At 50.6% G+C, this 22,760-nt stretch overlaps 1 protein-coding gene across 28 annotated transcripts; it reads left to right on the top strand.

Annotated features, from left to right (window-relative positions):
• The first annotated feature begins 67 nt into the window (after nucleotides 1-67).
• On the top strand, nucleotides 68-21,286 carry LOC114021995 (RNA-binding protein 4.1). 28 transcript variants are annotated; one of them, XR_006292045.1, is made up of 9 exons: nucleotides 132-150; nucleotides 9,257-9,389; nucleotides 13,956-14,965; nucleotides 16,332-16,463; nucleotides 17,018-17,088; nucleotides 17,177-17,267; nucleotides 17,997-18,230; nucleotides 19,499-19,641; nucleotides 20,155-21,286. XR_006292045.1 is itself a non-coding variant. In XM_043550490.1 (3 exons), the coding sequence occupies exon 2, from the start codon at nucleotides 14,014-14,016 to the stop codon at nucleotides 14,944-14,946; it is 933 nt and encodes a 310-aa protein (XP_043406425.1). In that variant the 5' UTR covers nucleotides 11,323-11,490; nucleotides 13,956-14,013; the 3' UTR covers nucleotides 14,947-14,965; nucleotides 16,332-21,286. The 28 variants fall into 28 exon arrangements, 1 of the variants encoding a protein (XP_043406425.1); XR_006292047.1 differs by lacking the exons at nucleotides 132-150; nucleotides 9,257-9,389 and adding an exon at nucleotides 11,324-11,490 and having other exon boundaries at nucleotides 19,504-19,641; nucleotides 20,093-21,286; XR_006292044.1 differs by lacking the exons at nucleotides 132-150; nucleotides 9,257-9,389 and adding an exon at nucleotides 11,324-11,490.
• The last annotated feature ends 1,474 nt before the right edge of the window (nucleotides 21,287-22,760 follow it).

Raw genomic sequence — 22,760 nt, 5'->3', positions numbered from 1 at the left:
GTTTGGAATTTCCTGCTTTGTGGGCAAGCCCAAGAGCTTCCTCCTATCTGGCTGGAGACAGAACATGCGGCGTCCCCTAGCCAGTTCCCTAAGTGCTTTCACTTTTCTGCAGGCAGTTGGTTCCTCATTCCTGCCTACGGGGACCAGATAGTAAGTATGAAAAATTGGAAAGGGGCATGGGGGTGGGAGGTAATAGGCACCTATATAAGACAAAGCCCCGAATATTGGGACTGTCCCTATAAAATCGGGAGATCTGGTCACCCTATTCCTGCCCATGATTGCCCCTGTCCCCAGGTCTGTTCAGAGCTTCCTCACCACACTGCTGGCCTGGCAGCCAGTCCCAGGTCTCAAGGCCACACTAGGGGAAAAGACAAGTCCTCAAGCTTTAAATATCCTCCTGGGGCATATCCTCAGATAGTGCAAATCTGCAGATCCTTCCAAGCCAAAGGAGGGAAGGCTCATGCGGGATTTGCACCAGCGAGGATCTGTCCCATGGCGGATACTTTCCCTTCAAGATATATTGTTACTATTTAGCAGTAAAAAGTGACAGTGAGGTCTAGTTGCTTAAGCACAGGTCTGGGAGGCAGGATGCCTGGGTTCCTTTGCTGGTTCTAGTGTATGTAGTAGGGGGAGGGGCAGTTTAGTGGTTAGAACAATGGGCATAGGCAGCAGGTATAATAGGCCAGGGGAGGCTAAGCCTCCCCTGGCGCAGCTGCCGCCGCCCCACGACTGGACACCTGGGCCATGGTGGGCCCGCCTCTGCTCTGCAGCGAGGGCTGGGCAGGGGGGGCCTTGCAGGGGAAGGGCGTGGAGGCGAGGATGGATGCTGTGCGGGGTGGGGGGGCCTCGTGTAGGGGAGGAGAGGAGGGATGTGGAGAGTGCGAGCAGCAGGGACCTCAGGGGAAGAGGGTGTGTGGAGGAGAGGAGGGACGCAGGGAGCCGCGGGTGGTAGGGGCCTCATGGAGGAGGAATGTGGTGAGTGGTGGCAGGGGGGGACGAGCAGGAAGGGGGAGATGGTGGGGCAGAGCTGGGGTGGAGGGTGGGCATGGTCATGGGTAGAAGAGGCGGGGCAAAGAGCTAGCTTCCCCCAGGGGAAGCTTCACCCACCGCCCATGGCAGTGGGGACTGGGAATCAGAATTCCCTGGCAACCCTAGACAGCGGCCAGCTGTCCACAAAGGAGTCCAAGGACTCAGTGGATGCTGCCCAGAGGAACTCTGCCCAGAGATGTGAGGCAACAAGAGAACGGAAAGAGGTCCTCTGCAATATCTTTGGGGACCATTTTGTGTTAAGTCTATGATTGGTTTATGTATGATTGCGCTCTACTCCTTGGGGGTGGGTTACAGCCCCTACAGGGACTACAGACAGTGGGAGGTGATTAAGGTGAATCACTGAGGGCAGGTCTACACTTAAAACACTGCAGCTGCACTGCTGTAACGCGTCAGTGAAGATGTTACTTAGGCTGAGAAGAGGGATTCTACCATCAGTGTAGGAAATCCACCACCCCGAGAGGCAGTAGCTATGTTGATGGGAGAATTCTCCTGTTGACTTAGCGCTATCTACACCAGAGGTTAGGTCGGTTGAACTGCTTCGCTCAGGGGTGTGAATTTTTCACACCCGGGAGTGACATAGTTATACCGACCTGATTTCCAGGTGTAGATCTGGCCTAAAGATAAACAACTCGAGTGAGGTATGACCCCTGGAGGGGTTTGCATATACTGGCTCAAGCTGGGCTTTCCAGAGACTGGGAGACAAAGGAAAAGGCTTTTGGTATAAAAGGATGACCTTGAACTGACACTAGGCCTTCTTTCTGATCCAGCGATTGGCCAGGACCTTATGTCCAAGGGCCCTCAACCCCGGAGGAGGGGCTAGAAAGACTTTGGGCTACTAGGGCCCTGTGAGACTGATAGGTGATTCCTGGTGTGTTCAGCATGTGTTTAAATTTGTTTATTGGTTGTATATGTTTTCTCTGTAACGCTTTTACCTTAAGAATAAATATGCCCAGTGGTGAGCTGGAGCCGGTTCGCACCGGTTCGCTAGAACTCGTTGTTAAATTATAAGCCCTTTTAGAACCGGCTGTTCCGCGAAGGATAACCGGTTCTAAAAGGGCTTCTAAATTTAACCGGCCAAAAGTGGCGCCTTAGGCGCCAACTCCACGGGTGCTCCAGCCCTGGAGCACCCAAGGGGAAAATTTGGTGGGTACAGAGCACCCACCGGCAGCTCCCCACCCCACCCCCGGCCCCAGCTCACCTCACCTCACCTCCGCTCCGCCTCCGCCTCCTCCCCTGAACGTGGCACCCCGCTCTGCTTCTCCATCCCCCCCCACCCCACTTCCTGCGAATCAGCTGTTCGTGCAGGAAGCAGGCCCAGGGAGGCGGAGGTGAGCTCGGGCGGGGTGGGGGGGGCCGCCCGCGCTGCAGCAGGTAACCCGGGGGGGGGGGCGCGCAGGGGAACCGCTCCCCGCCCCAGCTCACGTCCGCCACCCTCGGCCTGAGTGGGAAGCTGCGGCCTGCTTCTCAGCCCTCCCCGGCTTCCCGCCGAACAGCTGATTCGCGGGAAGCCAGGGCGGGGCGTGGAGAAGCAGAGTGGGCGAGTGGGTTCAGGGGCGGAGGTGAGCCGGGGCCGGGTGCAGGGTGGGGAGCTGCCGGTGGGGGCTCTGCACGCACCAATTTTCCCCGTGGTGCTTGAGCCCCGAAGCACCCAGGGAGTTGGCGCCTAAGGCCCCATTTTTGATGTGATCAATGGGGGGAGCGGCCTCTCCCCCTGCTCCCCCCTAGCTACGTTCCCCCGCCCCTATGAGCCAGAGGGACCTGCCGGATGCTTCCTGGGAGCTGCCCCAGGTAAGCACTGTCGGGACTCCCCACCTCGCCCCCTGGCAGGTGCCTCTGGCTCTTAGGGGTGGGGTGGGCACCCACTACGGTGGTCCACGAGACCCTCCTGCCCAGTTCTGGGGGCAGTCAGGGGACAGGGGAGGGGGGTGGATGGGGCAGGAGTCCTGGGGGGCGGGCATCAAGGAACGCGGGGGGGTGGGGGGAGGGTTGGATGGGGCAGGAGTCCCGGGGGGAGGGGGTGGGCAACGACTCCCTCTTAGGGTGAGGAGGGAACTCGTTGTTAAGATTTTGGCAGCTCATCACTGAATGTGCCTGCTTAGAAAGAGTTATGCGGTCATTTGTAACTGCTGGCAATAGACTGTTCATAACCCTCAGAGAGAGAGCAAAGCCCAAGGACTGGGCTTTTGGCAGACTGGCTTGCTGGGGATATCACAGTGTGAGGCAGGGACCAGTGCAGCTGTAAAAAAAATCCTGGTCAGAAGGGAGAGAGAGATGCTGGTCTCTACCCAACAAAGGCAATGACTGGGAACTAGAAAACTTAAGTGGGTGACCTTGAGAAGCCATGGAGAGGGAATACAGATCCAGTCACCCTGCAACTGTGATAGGCCCCACAGTCAAGCTCCTTCTCCTGGGTTGTAGAGGGTCAAATTGGCCAGTGCCAGGAAGAGAAGAAGCTGTTGTGAGTGGGACCCTGAGAGGAAGCAGCAAGGCAGGGCTCTTTGGGCACGGAGCCCACTGGAGGGGCAGACTTGGGGATTTCAAAGCAAGGTAACTAGCAGCTGTTGTTAGTTTCTACTGCATTCTGGGAAACGGGACTTTGTGTGCATTCTTTGTGAATAGATGAGATTACACCTAGGAATATACCTACCTCATCTCACTGATTTCTCCTACTAATGGAAGCAGCCCTGCAAGGCCCCAGGTAATGGCTAATTCCTTGGGCCAGAGGGGCAACACTACACTCAAGACTTTGAGGCACTCAGATACCATGGTAATGGGGGCCATCTAATTACCTAAGACAGGTATTGCCCAGGGTACACATTAACCCTTGGCTCTAGGGTGAAAGAGGTCATAGGAGTGGCACTCACGCTGCAACTGACTGTAACCAACCAATACTGGAGGAGAGTTAAATACCTGTGGGTTTATGAGTTTATCGTACATACCACTTTCAAGCTGTTCCCATCCACCCACAGGCACCCTAACTTTTGCTGATATCCTTATCAGATTTTTATTGGTGTTTCTGGTAAAGAGATGCAGCAGGCCCTCATCACTACCAGGAACTGAGGGAGATTTAGTTAATCATTGATTGGCACCAACAGTGTCTAGGGACCTCTTTTCCCTCTACACCTTATCTCTGGTAATCTCAGCCACAAATTCAGCTGCCATCTCTGTATGGACGGCTCTCACAGATACTGGTCTACTCCAGACCTGACTCCTGTCCAAACTGAAATCTTGCCCTGTCTCTCTGACATCTCCTCATTGATGTCTAGCTGTCAACTCAACCTCAACATGACTAAAACAGAGCTCCTAATCTTCCTCCCCCAGCCCACCCTGCTACCTTCTTTCTTGAGCACTGAGGACAATACCACCATCCTGCTGGTCATTTAGGCCTGTAACGTGGACATCATCTTCAACTTGGACCACTTTCTAAGGCCTCATATCCAGTCTATGACTAAATCTTGCAGACTCTTTCTGCATAACATCTCTTAGATACAGCCTGTCTAAACTGCTCATCCAGGCTCTCATCCCACGTCTTAATTACTACAATATCCGTCTCTCTCGCACTGACATACATAGACGCCGACTGCGTAGGTGCTCTGGGGCTGGAGCACCCACAGGGAAAAATTGGTGGGTGCTCTGCACCCACTGGCAGCCAAGCTCCACACCCCGTCCCAGCTCACCCCATCTCTGCCTCCACCTCCTCCCATGAGCGCGCCGCATCCCCGCTTCTCCTTCCAGTGCTTGCTGCCGTGAAACAGCTGTTTTGTGGCGTAACAAGCTCTGGGAGGGAGTGGGGAGGAGCGGGAATGTGGTCCGCTCGGGGGAGGAGGCAGGGAAGAGGCAGAGCCGGGGTGGGGATTTGGGGAAGGAGTCCAATAGGGGCAGGGAGGGGGCAGAGTTGGGGCAGGGACTTTGGGGAAGGGGTTGGAATGGAGGTGGGGCAGGGACAGGAGATGGCGGAGCAGGGGTGGAGTCAGGGCGGGGAGGGGTCGAGCACCCACCCGCACCAGGAGAAGTTGGCGCCTATGCTGACCTATGCAATCTTGCCCCACTCATATCCATTCAGAATACCGCAGCTGCAAAGATCATTTTCCTATTCCATTACATCCATCAAGTCTTTCCTCTCTTTGCATCCCTTCATGGGCCTCCTGTTCTTTATCTTATTAAACATAAACTGGTTGCTTTCACTTTGAAGGCCCTTCCTGACCTAACCCCACTTTACCTATCATCTCTCATTCAGTAGTACTGAAAGGTTGACTCCCACCTCTGACTGGCCCAGGATGCAGCCTCCATCACCCACTTGTTAAATTTTCAACTAAGCACCTTCATACTTTCTCCAATGCTGCCCCGCAGGGTTGGGAGGAACTCCTGGCAAACACCCTCAGAGCTATCTCGTTATCTGTTCTGCTCCTGTACTAGATATGGACTGGTCTCAGCCCCTGCTTATACACACCAGATGTGTTCATCATAAGATCCTTGAATGCTCTGCTGGGTATAGCTAAATTTTAGCTTTAAATAAGGTATTTTACACTCAGTGCCACCTAGTAGGAGAACAATATATTACAGTTTAGCATCCCATTACAGCTCCCCCTTTAAAGTTCCACTTTCCTACATTTACAATATTTACACTATCATATTGTCTTTGAAATTCAATATGTATCAGTCTGTTAAGTGTCTCTCAGTCATACTGGTTTTCTAGTTACACAACCTGAATATATAACAGCGTGGTCTTCTGGCTGTCCATTAGCTGCAACAACTGGCTGTGGTTAGTTTGGAATCCTTGAATCTTCTTCTGCATCTGCCATCCGTGGAGTGTTCTCTGTTGATTGTTCATTCTGAGGAACAAACTGTAGATGTTGATGGTTTCTGTTGCATTCTCCACTGCCAGGCTCGATTACATATGGTCTGGACACTGAATTATTTTTCTTTACAACACCTGGAGTTGTCCTTCCTTTTTCTCCATCCAGTTGGACATGAATATGGTCACCAGGTTATAGACCTGTTAGTTCTCTAAATGAGTGACATCTATTGTAAAAGTGTTCATAAGGGCTTTAAGCATCTGTATCCGATTTGGCTACTCTCGTCATGTCTGGTCACTTTGGAGAGAGGCTCTTTTCCAAAGTTGGAACAGTAGTTCTGAATTGTCTTCCCATCAGGAATTGTCCTGGACTATATCCAGTAGCTGCTATTATTGTTGATCAGTAACTCAGAAGAATGAGGACTAGATCTTCCTGCTGTAGGATTTTCTTGGCTGTCTGTACCACTGTCGCAGCCTCTCCATTCACTTGTGGGTAATGTGGGCTGCTAGTAATATGATCAAAATCATACTTCATTTGGAATGATCTAAATGCTGCTGCAGTGAATTGTGATCCATCCTCCATCACTAGTTGTTCTGGAATACTGAAATGAGCAGAAGTGCTCTTCAGTTTCTCAATAACACTGAGACATGTTATGTCTTTCAAGTACATTATTTCTATGTACCTGGAAAAATAGTCCACTATGACTAGGAAATAATTAATTCTAAATTTGCATACATCTGCAACTTGTCTCTTCCATGGTCTCTCTGGTAGGGATGCTTGTACACTGTATGGCTGAGAATTGTCTCTTAAGTTGATTTGTACTGGATCTCCTTTCAAATGTCCAATGTCATCAAGTCCTCCATCAAAGTCTTCCACCTTTCACACTAGGCCCACAATGGCTGCCACACTGTGGCTGAAGAGGTTGTTGGTCTTTGATCCTTTGATCCACATGCACTCTGAATGCATAGTTTTTGTCTTTGTAAGTTGTTTCTGTGGTGAACTGGCCCAATGCAGTTCAAAATACCTCCAGGGGTAGTCAGAGCTGTGTCAGAGTTAAGCACTGGGTGGGGTTGAAGGTGATTGTAAGTCACTTCTGAGATGACTATGACGTCAGCTCCTGAGTTCATTTTAAAGTCAATAGACTTGCCATGAATACTCAGCTTCACTCTCCAGCTAGGTTCTGTTTCATCACAAGAGGTGGATCTCAGAAACAATGGCTCTTGGTTGTCTGTAATATGAATCAACTCCCTGACTGCTTTGGTGCGGCTAACAGCTGCAAAATGTCCATATTTCATACATGTATTACACCAGTGGTTCTCAAACTTTTGTACTAGTGACCCCTTTCACATAGCAAGCCTCTGAGTGCGACCCCCCCCCATAATACATTTAAAACACTTTTTATATATTTAACACCATTATAAATGCTGGAAGCAAAGCAGGTGGAGTGGAGGCTGACAGCTCGCAACCCCCAGATATAACCTCGGTGACCCCCTGAGGGGTCTGGACCCCCAGTTTGAGAACCCCTGTATTACACTATGTGCCTCTGGCTGGACATGTATAAACTCTTTGGATATGACTTTTTTCACACCTTATGTACGTAGGCTGGAATTTGTCCCTCTTAGACTATGGTGCAGCTGCGCTACTGTAGAGCTGCTAGTGCAGATGCTCTAAGTCAATGGGAGAGAGCTCTTCTATCAACTTATTTACTTCAGCCCCCATGAGCGGTGAAGCTCTGCCACTGACATAGCTCTGTCCACAGCAGTGCTTAGGTTGGTGTAACTTACCTCGCTCTGGGGGGGTGGCTTATTCACACCCCTGAGTGACATAATTTATACTGATGTAAGCTGTAGTGTGTACATAGCCTTAGCCTGGGAGTTTTCTCTTCTCACCTAAGTGGTTTTATGATACTAACTTTTAACGCTCAAGTGTCTTTTTACAGTTTCTAAGCTAGTTTCAGGTTTTTCAGGTATGTCAAGTTGCTGTAGGTTTTGCTGTTTCACCAGTTCAGACTATTTTGCAATTTGAAGAGCTGTGTGTGGGGTTAGATCTATTTTTAATTGCTGTAAAGGTTTTTGCCTGTTAACCCAATAGCCAGCCTCTCTCTAATATTTTCATGTTTTGCATTCCCAAAATCACAGTTTTCAGCCACTGTATGCAGAGCTCTTTTAAACGATTCAGCATTTTTCTCTGGTTCTTGAATTCTCTGATGGAAACATGCTCTTTCTTAAACCACATTTTAAAAGGATTTAAAGATATGCTCTGCTTGCTTCCCTATAGCATAAAATATAAATGATACCTGTACATCTCCAGTTTCTTTGTGCAGCTTGGTAGCAATGCAAAATCTTGCAAAATATTGTTTTTAGTCTGTCCATTCTTAATGTTTGTCAAAGTTGAAGTTCTCTGGGGCATTGAAGAGTGGCATGCTGTTGAGATCCTACAACCTTTGTTGCTTTGTCCCTTCTGTTTGCAACCTTTGTTGCTGTTTTCCTTCTGTTTCTGTTCTCAGTTTACTTCTGACACCATGTCATGTTTTTCTGTACCAAATATGGACTGGTCACAGAACTGGTTTATATACACCAGATATGTTCATCGTGAGATCCTTTAATGGTCTGGCAACTATACCTAAGGTTCGCTTTAAATCAGGTGTTTATGCACAGTGCCACCTAGTGGCAAAACGGTATAATACAGTTTAGCATTCCATTCCATTATCCTATTTCAAAACCTTCCTTAAAATTCTCTTCTGCTGTGAGTCCTACAGAAAACTTGGCAATGGTTAGGCTGCTAGGCTGTGGTCTCAGCACACCATCATGCTGACTGGTATTGTTTCATTGTTTCCTTGTACTCCCCCTGTCTGTCTGTATCTATTGGTTGTACTCCCCTGTCTGTCTCCATCTTATAGTCTCTCGAATTACATAAGTTCATAGAGGATAGATCCATCAATGGCTATTAGCCAAAATGATCAAGGATGCAACCCCATGATCTGGGTGTCCTAAGCCTCCAACTGCCACAAGGGGAGTGGATGACAGGGGATGGATCGCTCTGTAATTGCCCTATTCTGTTCATTCACTTTGAAGTATCTGGCATTGGCTACTGTCAGAAGACCGGATACTGGCCAAATGGACCATTTTTCTGAACTAGTATGGCTGTTCTTATGTTCTTTATTCTTTATACTGAGGTTAACCAATTTATTTGAGCGTAAGCTTTCGTGAGCTACAGCTCACTTCATCGGATGCATACTGTGGAAAGTGTAGAAGATCTTTTTATATACACACAAAGCATGAAAAAATACCTCCTCCCACCCCACTCTCCTGCTGGTAATAGCTTATCTAAAGTGATCACTCAAATTTGATTATCATACACATTGTAAGGAGATCAAAGGACTATTTTTCTCTCCTTCTCTCTCACGCCAGGTAACATGGCGCTGCACTGGGAGGACTCGGACACTTAAGGGGAGAAAGTAACGGACTTCCGGTCTGGAGCAGAAGTAGCTGGTGGGGGCGTTTTGTGCGTAGGAGGCAAGACGCCGGTTCCGGGGCTTCCCCGGTGAGTGAATGAGAGGCGGCCCCTCCCCCCCTCAGGTGGGGGCAGCCGTCAGTGGGGGAGGGGAGAGAGGCAGCAGCAGCAGCAGCGGCGGGGGTGGAAGTGCCCCCCGGGGCAGGAGAGGAGAACGGGGCTGTGGGGTGCTGGCGGGGTGGCAGGAGGCTGGAGCAGGAAGGGATGGGGCCGGGGAGCAGCCAGCAGATGAATTTGTGGGAGGGGTGTCGAACTAGCAGAGGGCAAAGGGGGGGGGGGTTAGAGGGGAGGGCTCGGGAAGGCTGGCCTGGCTCTGAGCCTGTAGCCCCACGGTGCGGTTCACTTGCCACCTGCTGGGAGGAGGGAAGGGGATGAATCTCCCACCCCTTGCAAAGGTCCCCAGGCCGTGCTAACAGCTCCGTAGTGCTATCCATTGCAGAGTGGTGACTGGGTGAAACCCAGGGAATCGGCTGGGCAGTTTACGAAGCTTTAGAGCCAGGGAAAACGTCTCGGCTCGCCGTTCTCGGCCAAACCTCTTAAGGCTGAATCTTGTTTTGTTTTTTCCCCTTTAACCATATGGCCTGGAATCTTTCTCAACCAATCACGTTGCTTCTCTTTGCCCTGCCTCTATTTTTAAAAACGATAATCCTAGACACATATCAACACTTAAAGGGCTTTACTAACACTAATCCTTCATTATACACGGCCCAGGTCCTGGTTTTCAGGAGTGAGGCATATCTGAGTGCTGTTGTGAAGGAAGCTGAGAGGCTAGTTATTTTTTTAGGGTCACAGGTTAACACCAGACCTGTGGTTACTTGAAAGATCATATGTTCAGCTATAGGCATCTATTAATTGGGGGCCGCCATATTTGGGACACGTGATAACGTGGATACTGAAGTTGTCTCTGCGTCCCACCACCAGGAGGCACCTTTCCTCGCTTTGCTCCTTGAACTGAGGCTGCTAATAAAAGTGGTGGTGGTTTTGTGGCTGCCTGTCCAGTGGGAGTGGGACTGAGAATTAAGTTGTATGCTGTGGGGCCACTGAACGAGTGTCAGACGGAAAACAGTTTGACACTGGCCACTGCCAGGGACGGGATATTGGAGCTGGTCCAGTCTGGCAGTAACTATTCCTATATTCAGCCACTCCTGACATGGGTCATATTTGAAATCAGTGCACTAAAGGTGGAATAATCTGAGCCAGTTTGTGTCTCTCCCCTACCCCCCCCCCCTTGCTCCTAGAGACAGACTGGAGCTCCTAAGCTAAAGGTGAAAGGCTTCATACCCCATTCCTGCTCTTCTGAGACATCCTTGCTTCACCACTCGTGTGTGTTTATGTTGGAAACCATCCCTGTTGTATGCCAGTGTCTGCTATCAGACAGCGGTATCTCCCTTTCTTCTAGCAATGCAGTCTGATCTCCCCTCTTCCTGGAGTAGAGACAGGCTAAGCCACCCCTCATCCTTGCTTGTTTGTGCTGTTTCTCACTAGAATAATTGTATCCTCAAGCACGTCCTGAGCCTAGTCTGCTACTAGCCATTGAGCAGGGCCATGTGCTGTGACACCTCCACCCAAAGGGCAGGTTATGCTTTTCGTAAGACCTGAAGCCACCTGCCTTGCCAAACTCTTCAGCAGCTGTGTCTAGGCTGGTGGCAGTGAGCTGGGCGGAGTAGGGAGGCTAGACCCAGCAGCTGAGCCAGGTCTCCTTGGGGCAGGGGATCTGCCCGGCACAAAACCTGGCCCCAAACTCTGTTCTAGTCTGGGAGGGGGACGGCCTCTCTCTTGCTGCTTCCTGATCCTAGGAGGCAAAGATGGCGCCACCACGCGGCTTTATCAGGAATGGGAGGGGAGGGGGGACCGCGATCAAATGATTACACGATGGTCCCGCCGTCAGTGGAGCCGTGTTTTTTCCCTCCGCCTCCCCATAGTTTTTGGCAGCGCGATGCTGATCACGTGTCCGTCATCACGTGTCCCAAATATGGCGGCGCCCTAATCACTTCCGCGCCTGGAGCTGGACTTCCTGGGGGTGGCCGGAAGTGAGCGCCGCCATCTTGTTTCTGTGGTTTTCGGGGAGCAGCTGGCCTCCGTCGGGAGCTGCGCTGCTTTAGGCCTCCTGGCCCTTCCGCCCTCCTCCGCGGTGAGTCCCAGGCGAACGGGACGGGAAGGAGCCCGAAGGATCATGGCCCCGGGCTGGTTTGTGCTCAGTGCGCATGCGGGGATGGTATCCGCGGGAAACACGGGGGGCGATACCGTTGGGGAGCACCGTGGACTGAGGAGGGGCAGAGGCCCTTGGCCGTATGGAGACCCTGAGTGGCCTGGTCACGAGGCTTAAGGGTTTCCTGCCTGTCCCTCAAGTTCACAGTCCCCTGCTTCGAGCCACGCCCCTCTCCCTGCCCAGGGCACCAGGCTCCTCCTCTGTAGCCCCCGTTCCTGCTCCACTGGAGGCGGGGAGATCGCTGCAGGTGGCGAAGGCGTCTGAGATCCTGCCTGGCTTCTCCATTTCTCTAGCACCCATCACCGTGCTGAGTTTCCCCCAGTGGAGGAGGTGCAGATTGTGTGTCTGGGCTGCATGCTGCCAAAGCTAAGCAGCTACGGGTTTACTACGGGTTTCACTCTAGTTGCTAGCCTGTGTAGGCCATCCACTTCTATAAGCAACTGTGAAAATAGCCACAGGATTCCCAGTCCAGCTTTGTTCTGTCAACCCCACGCAGGCAGCTGGGTTTTCTGCTGATCGCTGTAGTACATTCATGGTGTTATAAGGTATTAGGTAAAGTGCCATACATTTATGATGTACCAATCAGACACATCTCCTGCTGTTGAGAGCTTGGTCGAGGAGAGCTTAGAGAACACAAATCAGACACATCCCTACCCCAGGAGAGCTTGATCTAGGAGAGCATAGCAAGCACAAATTGAGACCATCCCCACCCCTAGAGAGATTGGTATTAGGGCTATCAAGCAATTTAAAAAATTAATTGCAACTAATAGCACGATTAATCGTGCTGTTAAACAACAATAGAATACCATTTATTTTAAATATTTTTGGATGTTTACTACATTTTCAAATATATTTTAGTTACAACACAGAATACAAAGTGTACAGTGCTCACTTTATATTTTTTATTACAAATATTTGCACTGTAAAAAAAATTTTATTTTTCAATTCACCTCATACAAGTACTGTGTATTGCAATTCCTTTATCATGAAAGTTGGAGTTATAAATATAGAATTATGTAAAAAACTGCATTCAAAAACAAAACAGTGTGAAAGTTTAGAGCCCACAAGTCCACTCAGTCCTACTTCTTGTTCAGCCAATCACTCAGACAAACAAGGTTAGTTACAATTTGCAAGAGATAATGCTGCCTGCTTCTTGTTTACAATGTCATCTGAAAGTGAGAACAGGCATTCGCATGGCACGGTTATAGCTGGTGTTGCAAGATATTTATGTGCCAGATGTGCTAAAGATTCATATGGCCCTTCATGCTTCAACCACCATTCCAGAGGACATGCTTCCATGCTGATGTTGGGTTCTGCTTGATAACGATCCAGAGCAGTGTGGACTGACGCACGTTCATTCGCATCATCTGAGTCAGATGCCACCAGCAGAAGGTTAATTTTCTTTTTTGGTGGTTTGGGTTCTGTAGTTTCTGCATCAGAGTGTTGCTCTTTTAAGACTTCTGAAAGCATGCTCCACACCTCGTCCCTCTCAGATTTTGGATGGCACTTCAGATTCTTAAACCTTGGGTCGGGTGCAGTAGCTATTTTTAGAAATCTCACGTTGGTACCTTCTTTGCATTTTGTGAAATCTGCTGTGAAAGTGTTCTTAAAATGAACATGTGCTTGGTCATCGTCCGAGACTGCTATAACATGAAATACATGCAGAATGCAGGTAAAACTGAGCAGGAGACACACAATCTCCCCCCAAGAAGTACAGTCGCAAATTTAATTACTTTGTTATTTTTTTTAACAAGCATGGAAGCATGTCCTCTGGAATGGTGGCTGAAGCATGGAAGGGGTATACAAATGTTTAGCATATCTGACATGTAAATACCTTGCAACACCTTTCAGGTGACATTACATTGATGGGAGATAATGTTGCCTGCTTCTTATAATACAAACAAACTTGTTTGTCTTAGCGATTGGCAGAATAAGAAGTAGGACTGAGTGGACTTGTAGGCTCTAAAGTTTTACACTGTCTTGTTTGAGTGCGGTTATGTATCCAAAAAAAAAAAATCTGCATTTGTAAGTTACACTTTCACGATAAAGAGATTGCACTTCAGTACTTGTATGAGGTGAATTGAAAAATACTATTTCTTTTGTTTATCATTTTTACAGTGCGTATATTTGTAATAAAAAATAATATTAAGTGAGCACTGTGCACTTTGTATTCTATGTTGTAATTGAAATCAATTTTGAAAATGTAAAAAAAATCCAAAAATATTTAATACATTTCAGTTGGTATTCTATTGTGGTAAGTGCGATTAATCGCGATTAATTTTCTTAAGTTAACTCACGCAATTAACTGCGATTGACAGCCCTACTTGGTATCACTGTGATAGCTTGAACGTAAACAGGAAATAACTCTTCTCCCCTCTGTCTCTCAGTGGAGTTTGCGTGGGTGATTCCCGAGAGCATTGCAGGCTGGAAGTGCAGCCTCCCGCCATGGTGAAGATCTTTGTGGGAGGGGTCTCCCCTTCTGTCACAGTGGATGAGCTGAAGAAGCTCTTTGAGCAGTATGGACAGGTGAATGAGTGTGACATCCTGAAGAATTTCGCCTTTGTGCACATGGAGAAGGAAGACGAGGCCCACAAGGCCATCAGCGAGCTGCACAAGCAGGAGTTCTACGGGGCCCACCTGACGGTGGAGTACGCCACCTCCAAGATCCGTAACGCCACCAAGATCTATGTGGGCAACGTGTCCAGCAAGGCCACGACAGCACAGATCAAGGAGCTCTTTGAGAAGTTTGGCAAGGTGGTGGAGTGCGACATCGTCAAGAACTATGCCTTTGTCCACATGGCCAAGGAGAGGGAAGCCATGGATGCCATCTTGAACCTCAACGACATGCCTCTGGAGGACCAGAAGATCTTTGTAACGCTGTCCAAGAGCAACAACTCGCTCAAGACAACCAAGGGGACCTCTGTGCCACCTCCAACCCCCCCCAGCTACTACTTTCCCAGGGGGCGCATCCCCCCGCCACCACCTCCATATACCCCCTATGTGCCCCGATCTTGGTATGACCGGGAATATTATGACCACTATGCCTATGAGCTCTACGACCGGGCGATGACTGCCAGGACTGCATACGAGAGGGCCCTGCCACCTCCGCCCTCTACCCCCACCGCATACAGAGAGAGGAGCCCTGTGGGCAGGCGGACGACCGCTGCGGTGGCCCAATATACTGATCCCTACACTGCCGCGGCTGCCGCCCAGACATACAGCCAAGTGTACAACCAAACGGGTTATGCAGCAGTGGCGGCTGCAGCCGCAGCAGCAGCTACCTACTCCCAGTACAGCATGGGTGCCACCTACAGTGCAGGGGAGTACTATGAGAAATACAGCAACAGCTATGCCACTCAATATGCCCAGACGTACTAATCTGACTGGGCTCATAGTAGTAAGTGACCAGAGATCTTAGCTTCGGTGGGGGGCGGCGGCATGGGGTGGAGAGTAACTAGCCCTAGAACTCCTTATTGGCACAGTTTTTTATGGGGTAAGGGAGTGCCACTCCTCCCTAAAGTAGCTCTCTGATGCCATCCACAGTGGATGGAGGTTACCATGCCTCCTGAAAGGCGGTAAATAGGCTCCTATGAACTAGAGAACCTTTTGTGTGTGTGTGTTTATATATATATGTATAAAGATAGCCTAGATTTCCTTTGAAGGTCAAGTAGCGCTGGCGAGAAGTGAGTTTGCCTGCCTGCCTCCCTCCCTCCCCTCCCCGTTAAGATATTAACCTGCTTTCTTTTTACTTCAGTCTTTTCAATGCTCCCACTTTCCGAGGTTTGTTAGGTTGCATCTTTTCTCTATTTTCCCCTCTCATCCCCTTTCCCTCCTGGTTTCCTTTCCTCATGTTTTGGTTTGGTTCGGTCTCTAAGAAAATAATCCCAGTTTGGAAGATCTGTCGCCCATTGTGACGAACTGGCCCCCTGCAATTCTGCACTGAAAGCCAAGGCGATTCTACTCGTAATTCAGCGCTGATCCTTTCTTGATTCCCCTCCCATCTCATCAGTTTTAACTGTTGTAACTTGCAGTGCTCTTTTTTCATTTTTTGCTGGCTAATTCCTCGGCACGGTCTTCCCGTGTTGTGCATTGCGGAGCGGAGTTTTGAAATGTGTGTCTCTAGATCCGTAGCTAGGACTGGAGGGTGGGAGGGGTGCCTTGTTCTGTTTCTGTACCTCAGTATGACAAAAGGAAGTGGATTTTTTTGGTGCATCCAAAGTCTGTCTGTGTCACGGCTTCTTTTTCCCTTTTCATTTTTTTACATTGATGATTAAACAGCTTGTACAGAACTTCCCGGCGTCTCGTCGTCAAATCAGCTGCTGCGTCGCTTTAACTGTGCCCAACCCTCTGTGCGGCTCTTCTTTCCCTGCCTCCCTCCTCTGTGCCTGGCAAATGGCAAAACTGACACCCCAATTTCGCTTGACCGTATCGCGCTGCCTGTTCCGCCGCGGTTGCCTCAGTTAATGGAGCGACCCTCTTCCCTTCCCGTCTCCCGTGTGCCCTCCCCACGGCGAGTGCCTTGTTAGCAACCCCACAGGCTGCCTGGGTTTCCCTCCTGCCTTCTGGCCGCAGCATTCCTTTGCTCTAACTTAGCCAGGGCATCTGTAACTCTGACCTATTGCAAGCCCCTTATCTGTTGTTCCTGTTGTTGACGCCAACTCCCCACCCACCCACACGCATTTGTTTAGACCTCACTTGTCAGGTATCTAACATTGTAACCCTTTCTCCCCCACCCCATTGATTTTTTTTTTCTCCATACACAGCCCGGTGCTCGGAGGCGTAAGGGGGAAAGGGATCTCGGCTGCAAAGGTGCAGGCAGAGCTGATTCAAGACAGCGCAATGCCTTTAACCACTACCCTGCTGAAGGAAGCGTGAAGCCTCCACTACAAGCTTGAGTGAATATACCACTCCCCTTGTCCCCTACCTGCGCTTCTTCCTCTTCTGGTGCTCTTGGGTTAGCCATTCAGCAGTCCAGAGGGCACCCTCTGGTGAGAGCGCAAGGCTAGCAGGACTCATGGGTTCTATTCCTAGCAACTCCCTTCCCCTCCCTGTGCCTCGGTTTCCCCCCAGCAGAGATTGCGTTTAAATCCTTGGGTAAGCACTACATGTGCAAGGAGATCTTGGCTTCTTGCTGGGGATGCTGCCTCCACGCATCTAAAGCGCTCCACCCCACCCCCACCCCACCCCACCCCTTGTGATGTATTCTGGCTAGTTCATGTTCCTGCCCTTACTGGGTTTGAAGATCTAGGGACAGACCCACTCCTTAGCACATGCATGTCTCAGCCTGGGGATCGCTTTGGTCATTCCAGATCCCCCTGCATGCATCCGCTTAGGGCTAGCACACCCTGCTTCCATTTGCTTTTTAGTAGCTGTCTTCAGTTGCCAGAGATGATGGCATAGGAATCCATTGTGCTGCTGAATAGTCAGCTTGAGCTGCTTTCTCTCCTAGGAGCAGACTCTGGGCAGAACATGGTCACCGGCTGGGGCCAGGAATTGCACCCCCCATTGGTACAGCATTGGGTAATGCCTTCTATTGATGTGGGATACAGAACTAGGTGGACCACTGGTGTGTGAGAGAAGTGATAGAGAGACCCTTTCATTCCCCCAGCAGCACGTCTGGGAGGTGAAGTGGGAGCATCAGAAAAAAACAGTCGACAGGGTAAACGTCTCCCTCTGGCATCTGTCCATGGCAGATTGAGGTAAGGCAGAAAGACCTTCCTGATGAGTGTTTGAGCCTGTGTTTATTGGAGATGATGTTGTGAGCAGGGGAGTGGGGTACAGGGGGGAATGGTGTAGTGGTTAGAGCAGGGAGAGTCTACCACTATAAGCTTGTAGACAGATCACTTCCCCTCCCTGTATCAGTTTCCCCGTGTGTGACTGAGGGAGCCTTTCAGTGCCTGGAGAGCCTCTAATGGAAAGGGCTGTAGACGCATCATTGCCATTCAGCCCAGGCTCAAAGGTCAGACTGCTTCCATCCACTGACCAAGGGGGGGTGGGATGATGTGTCCCAAGAACAGGATTTGGAGGAGCCCGCAGCTCAGGGGAAGCTGCTCTGAGCGTCCAATCAGAACTGTCTGGATCTGGCTGTGGGGGAGCATTAGGGAGCAAGTCTTAGTTCCATAACCATCCAAAGAGGGGGCACGGTATCTGCTTTCAGCACAGTTCATGGAGAGACATTTGTCAGCCTGACTTCTGAGCCATCCTGTTGGGACTGTCAAGTCTGCTGACGCCCCAGAGTCCTTGGTGCTGGCAGCCGTGCACCATCCGAGCTCTGTGTTTAAATCTGTGCATTCTATGCTGAAGGCCAGCTGTTAACCCAAGCCCCTCCAGGCCAATGGGAAACCAAAGGGCAGGGTGCAAAGCCCCTAGATCCTTTTAGAAACTCGGGAAGGAGGGGCTAGTGAATCTAACTCCCCCGTCTGTTCTAGATTGACCCTATCCCAAAGAGACCTTACATCAAGGTAACCCCCAGACCAGGAACTCTTTTGGCCTCAGATGACATGTCAGGGGAAGAGCAGGATTTCTGGAGGACCCACCAAGCATCCTGCTAGCAGAGGTGAAAGATGACTTGAGGGATTCCCCGAAGATCTCCCAGTCTCTTCTCTCTAACCACTGTGAGCCTTAAACACCCATGGGGACTCCAACCTGAGATGAAGCAGGAGGTAAGCGCTTTTCTCCCCCCTTCCCTTTCACTCGCACTCCAAGAGGAAGGAACAGTCGTGTGCTTCTATCACAGACAGCACAAGGTCTGGGTTCGAGTCCCTGGTTCTGGCACTGACCTCAGGGCAAGTCTGTGGATCTCCTCTATAAAAGGGGGAAGGGTTGATTCAAGTTTGGTTAAGATCTCCACTGGCTGGTGCTGAGTCAAGTAGTATTAGAAATCCCTGCCGCAGAGAGGTTATGTTCTGAAAACATGTGCCACCTGCCTTACTGTGGTAATCTAGTTAGGTCTTTATATGGTTCCCATAGTGACCTGATCACTGTCTGCAGCTGGGGTGGAGATTTGAGAGTAGAGCAGTCTTTAATCTCCCAGACAAAGGCAGAACAAGAGCCAATCGGTGGACGTTGAAACAAGACAAATTCAGACTGGAAATAAGACAAATTTTTAACCCCGAGAGGAATTAGCCAGTGAACATAGGGACGTTGTGGATTCTCCATTACTTGGAGTCTTTAAGTCAAGACTGGCTCTCTTTCCTAAACCTGCACTGTACCTCACACAAATTACAGGAGTGATGCCGGAAAAGGGATTCTCTGACCTATATATAGTATGCAGGAGGTGAACCTCAATGATCAGAATGTGCCGTTCTGGTCTTCAAAGCAGTGAATCATTTCCGCAGTATGTGAGCATCTCAGTTTTGAATGGATTTATCTTCCCAACACCTCTGTGAGGCAGGGCAGCGCTGTTCTCCCCATTTTACAGATGGGGAAACTGAGGCACAAAGCAACTAAATGACTCGGCCAAGTTCACACAAGCAGACTGGCAGAGCAGGGACTCAAACCCAGGTCTCCTGACTCCCAGTCCAGCACCTGAGCCTTAAGATCATTCTTCATCTTCTAAGTTACGTACCATTAGGGTTGCCTGCTTGAAGAAATACAGACCCTTGGCTCTGGTTAGGTGGCCCTATTAGTGCCATGAGCCCAGGCTCAGTGTGGGGTGAATGCGGCCTAAGGTGAACATACAGATCTAGGGCAGCTGACAGTTCCCAGCTTCAATTCCTTGGCACTACTGCATCAAAATGGGTGCGCTCTCCTCTTCCTCATCAACCTGAACAGGAAGGGGCAGATTGAGGTAAACCCAGGCCTTTGGCACAACAGACCACCCACAACATGATCCGTGTGTGGAATGGCTTGGCGACGACGAGAACTGAAAGGAAGCCTGGAGCTGGGGAGCCTCCAGCTGAAATTCTCTTCTCTTCTTACTCTCTCCTAGAGCAGAGCGGATTGGGCCTTCTCTCTCTCTCTGTCTCTCTCTCTTTCCCTCCCAGCCCAACTCCACCATTCCTTGTTCTCCGAAAGCAGCGAGCTCCGTCCCCGCCACAGTGCTCTGGATGCTGTCGGAAGGCTCCCTGCTCGGTGAGATTTTCCACACTTCCTGGCTGCTGGGTAACGGGCGACGGGCGCAAACTCAGCCTTGGCCCAGCTCTGCCCGGGGAGATCTGCATGGAGCTAGGAGTTGGGAGAAGTCTTTCCCTGTGATCATGACTGGTGCTTGGGGTGGGATTGATCTTTCAAGGTGTTGAGAACTCTCATCACCTGGTGGGGTGGGATGCCGGCTTGTAGGGCTGGCATGCTTTGCATCATGGGCCGCTTTCTCCGTCTAGGGGTGTTGGGACAGGAGGGAATTCTCTGGCGTAAAGATCCAGGTTGTCCCAATTTCCTCCTGGGTGATAAGATTCTTCCTGAAGCCTTTGGTTTGGGTGAGACTGGTGGGGGCAGCCTTGCATCTTCGCTCTATACCAAGGCAGCTCAGATTTGGCGGGGCCTCTTCTCTGCCTCAGAAAGATCTCTAAACCGCTGCTTCTAGGTGGGAGTCACCTTGCTTCCTTGTCTAATCCGGGGCCTTGACCGACACCACACCTTCCACAGCTTCCCTCCTTGATCCCTGCCCCTTGACATGGGGGGTCCCGCATCAGAGATGGGGCCAACAGAGCTCGTGTGTGGGACGAGAACGGAGGCGTGTCTACCACCGGGTACCTTCAGCAGTAGTCTCGACTCCCTGTTCATTGCAATTGGCTCCAGCAGAGAAGAATGGAGCGCGGGGACTGCAGGCTCTTCTGCAATGGATGAGCATGGCGAGCTGCTCCTGAGGCTGGTAGGTGTGTGTGTGTGGAGGCCAAGGGCGGGGTAGAAGGCTAGAGCTCAGTCCTTTGTGGGTTGGAGCAGTGGAATACATAACTTCCTAGGAGGCTCTGAGCAGCAGTAAGTATAAAGCCTCTCTCCTTTAGAGATCTGGGTTAAATTTGACCACAGGAGCTACATGAGACGGGTTGAGTTTGTTTTGCTGCTCCCCAGTGGACCAACCCCCGACCCCCAAGATGGCCAGATAGCTAGTGTCAGCTAAGGAGAAGCCCAGGAATGGACTAGTGGAGGTGGAGGGTGTTGCTACAGGACATGATTGGGGGCCATTGGCTGCTGTGTGAGAGAGGAGTCTGGGGTGGGTATTGAGGGGGGTCAGCAGAGCTGGGAGAGGAAGCCAGGGGACTGTGTGTCAGGACTGAGAGGGACCTTGACAGAATTGTGTAGCGGGGGAGTCAGGCTGGGATAGCTGGGCGGCTGTGGGTTGGGATTAAGGAGCATTGGCAGAGCTGGGGCCCGGGGGGGCTTGAAGTGGAGCCCAGCCTGGGATAGCATCAGGGCTGTGGGCCAGGATTGAGGCGCATCAGCAGAGCTGTGTGTGGACCCAGAACTGGATTGCCTGCTAGTTCTGTGCAGCTGGTGCTAAGCTGCCGTGACATTTCGCATTGGAACTCCATCAGCACTAGGGGCAGCCCCCTCTGCAGAACCCTAGCATCTCTGAAAGCAGTTGGCTTCTGCTGTATCAGTGACCATTGGCTACCTGGCTCCAGTCCTCATCCGAGGCCCAAACTGCACTTGAGTGAAATTTGTCGCCCTGGCATAGTGCTCTGGGGTTGGTGGGTGGCACCTGGTACAGCATCACACAGGTAGGGGCTGTAGGGGCAATGCTTGGGACTAATAAACATCCTTGTTTTAAGTAGCATTTGGGCTGGCGGCTGATTATTTCGTGTCTACCTCGGTCCGTGGTTCCCTGCTAGTCACTGAAGAGGGCCAGCTGGCTTTGCTAATGGGCTCCTCTTTGAGGAGTCACAGACCCTGAAATCTTCTTCCCAGCTGATCTCATGATGCAGGAGACACCATCCCTCACCTCCCTCTCTTCTCTGTCCATAGAGCTGCTTCTGTGGTGGGATAATGGCCCAGTGGTGAGGATGCTTGGGAGACCTGGGTTTAATTCCCAGCTCTGCCACAGACTCCTGGTGTCACCTTGGGCACGCCACTCTGTCTCGGTTTTCACCATCTGGACAATGGGGATAATAGCTCAGCACTGCCTCATGATGGGGAAGAGGAAAAAGAGGTGAGGCTTCAAGGCACCCAGATGAAGGCAATCCCTGGCTCTTATGAGCAGATCTCAGAGCACTTTACAAAGCAGGTCAGAATCATGACCCCCCCCCATTCAGGGGAACTCTGAAGCACAGAGTGGAAACGTGACTTGCCCACGGTCACCCAGCAGGCCAGTGGCAGAGCCCCACTCTCCTGAGTCCTAGTCCAGTGCATGATCCCCTGGGCCACACAGGCTCTCCTAATGGGGACCAGATAAGTACCTTAGATGGTCAGAAGTACAGAACAGTTGGTGTTAGAGGGCCACCTACCCCAGAGCAAGGAGAAGGGGAATCCTATATAATGGGAAAGGCTACTTCTGAAGCTAGACTGACTCCAACTCCCACTTCTTCCAGTAGGCTTTGCTTCCTTCCCCTGGAAACATGGAGCACAGTTCCCAGGCTATGGGTGTGGTCATAGGATGGGGATCTCCCAAATGATTGATAGTCAGTGCCCTCCTAGGTACTATTTCCTATAACATTGTTTACTCTGCTTGCCAGTAGCCTCGCTCCCCTGAGGAAAGTGAAAGTGTCAAGTGTTTTGTTTTGTTTTTAACTTTCCATTGACTGGCATTCAGTCTCACAATCCTTTATCAGTGCCAGCAGTGCTGAGAACCTCCAGCTCCTGTACTTCATATGTTGGTATAACATGATTGGGGGCTGCTCTGCACTTCTGAAAAACAGGTCACTTCCCCTCTCTGGCTCCTTTCTCCAGCCTCACTCCTGTGGAGGGTTGAAGGGCTGGTTTGTCTCTAACTCTTGAGAGTTGGATCCCCTGTAGGTACATGGGAGGGCGTTTGCTCTTTTGCTGAGATAGAGGGGACTTCACTCTCCAGAGCTTGTACTCCACTATCACGTGCCAGTATGAAATTCAGTCCCAGAATGGAGAGGGCACCAATTTTTGCACTGATCAAATAGCTCAATTAGTTTCTCCATCCTGGTTCCTGAAGGGCTTCTGTGGATGAGGGAGGCTTGGAGGTGACAGCCATAACCAGTGAAGTGAAGAATGGCTGCAAATTTCCCTGCTACTGGTCATTTGTGATGCTACTGTGTTTCTCTGTGCTCACCACCTTGAATAGC

This window comes from Chelonia mydas, chromosome 7, assembly GCF_015237465.2.
Source record: "Chelonia mydas isolate rCheMyd1 chromosome 7, rCheMyd1.pri.v2, whole genome shotgun sequence".
Taxonomy (NCBI): Eukaryota; Metazoa; Chordata; order Testudines; family Cheloniidae; genus Chelonia; species Chelonia mydas.
This window is presented reverse-complemented; position numbering and strand designations above follow the sequence as displayed.

Excerpts from the sequence above, each read along its gene's own strand:
- LOC114021995 (XM_043550490.1), top strand. The coding sequence starts at position 14,014 with ATGGTGAAGATCTTTGTGGGAGGGGTCTCCCCTTCTGTCACAGTGGAT.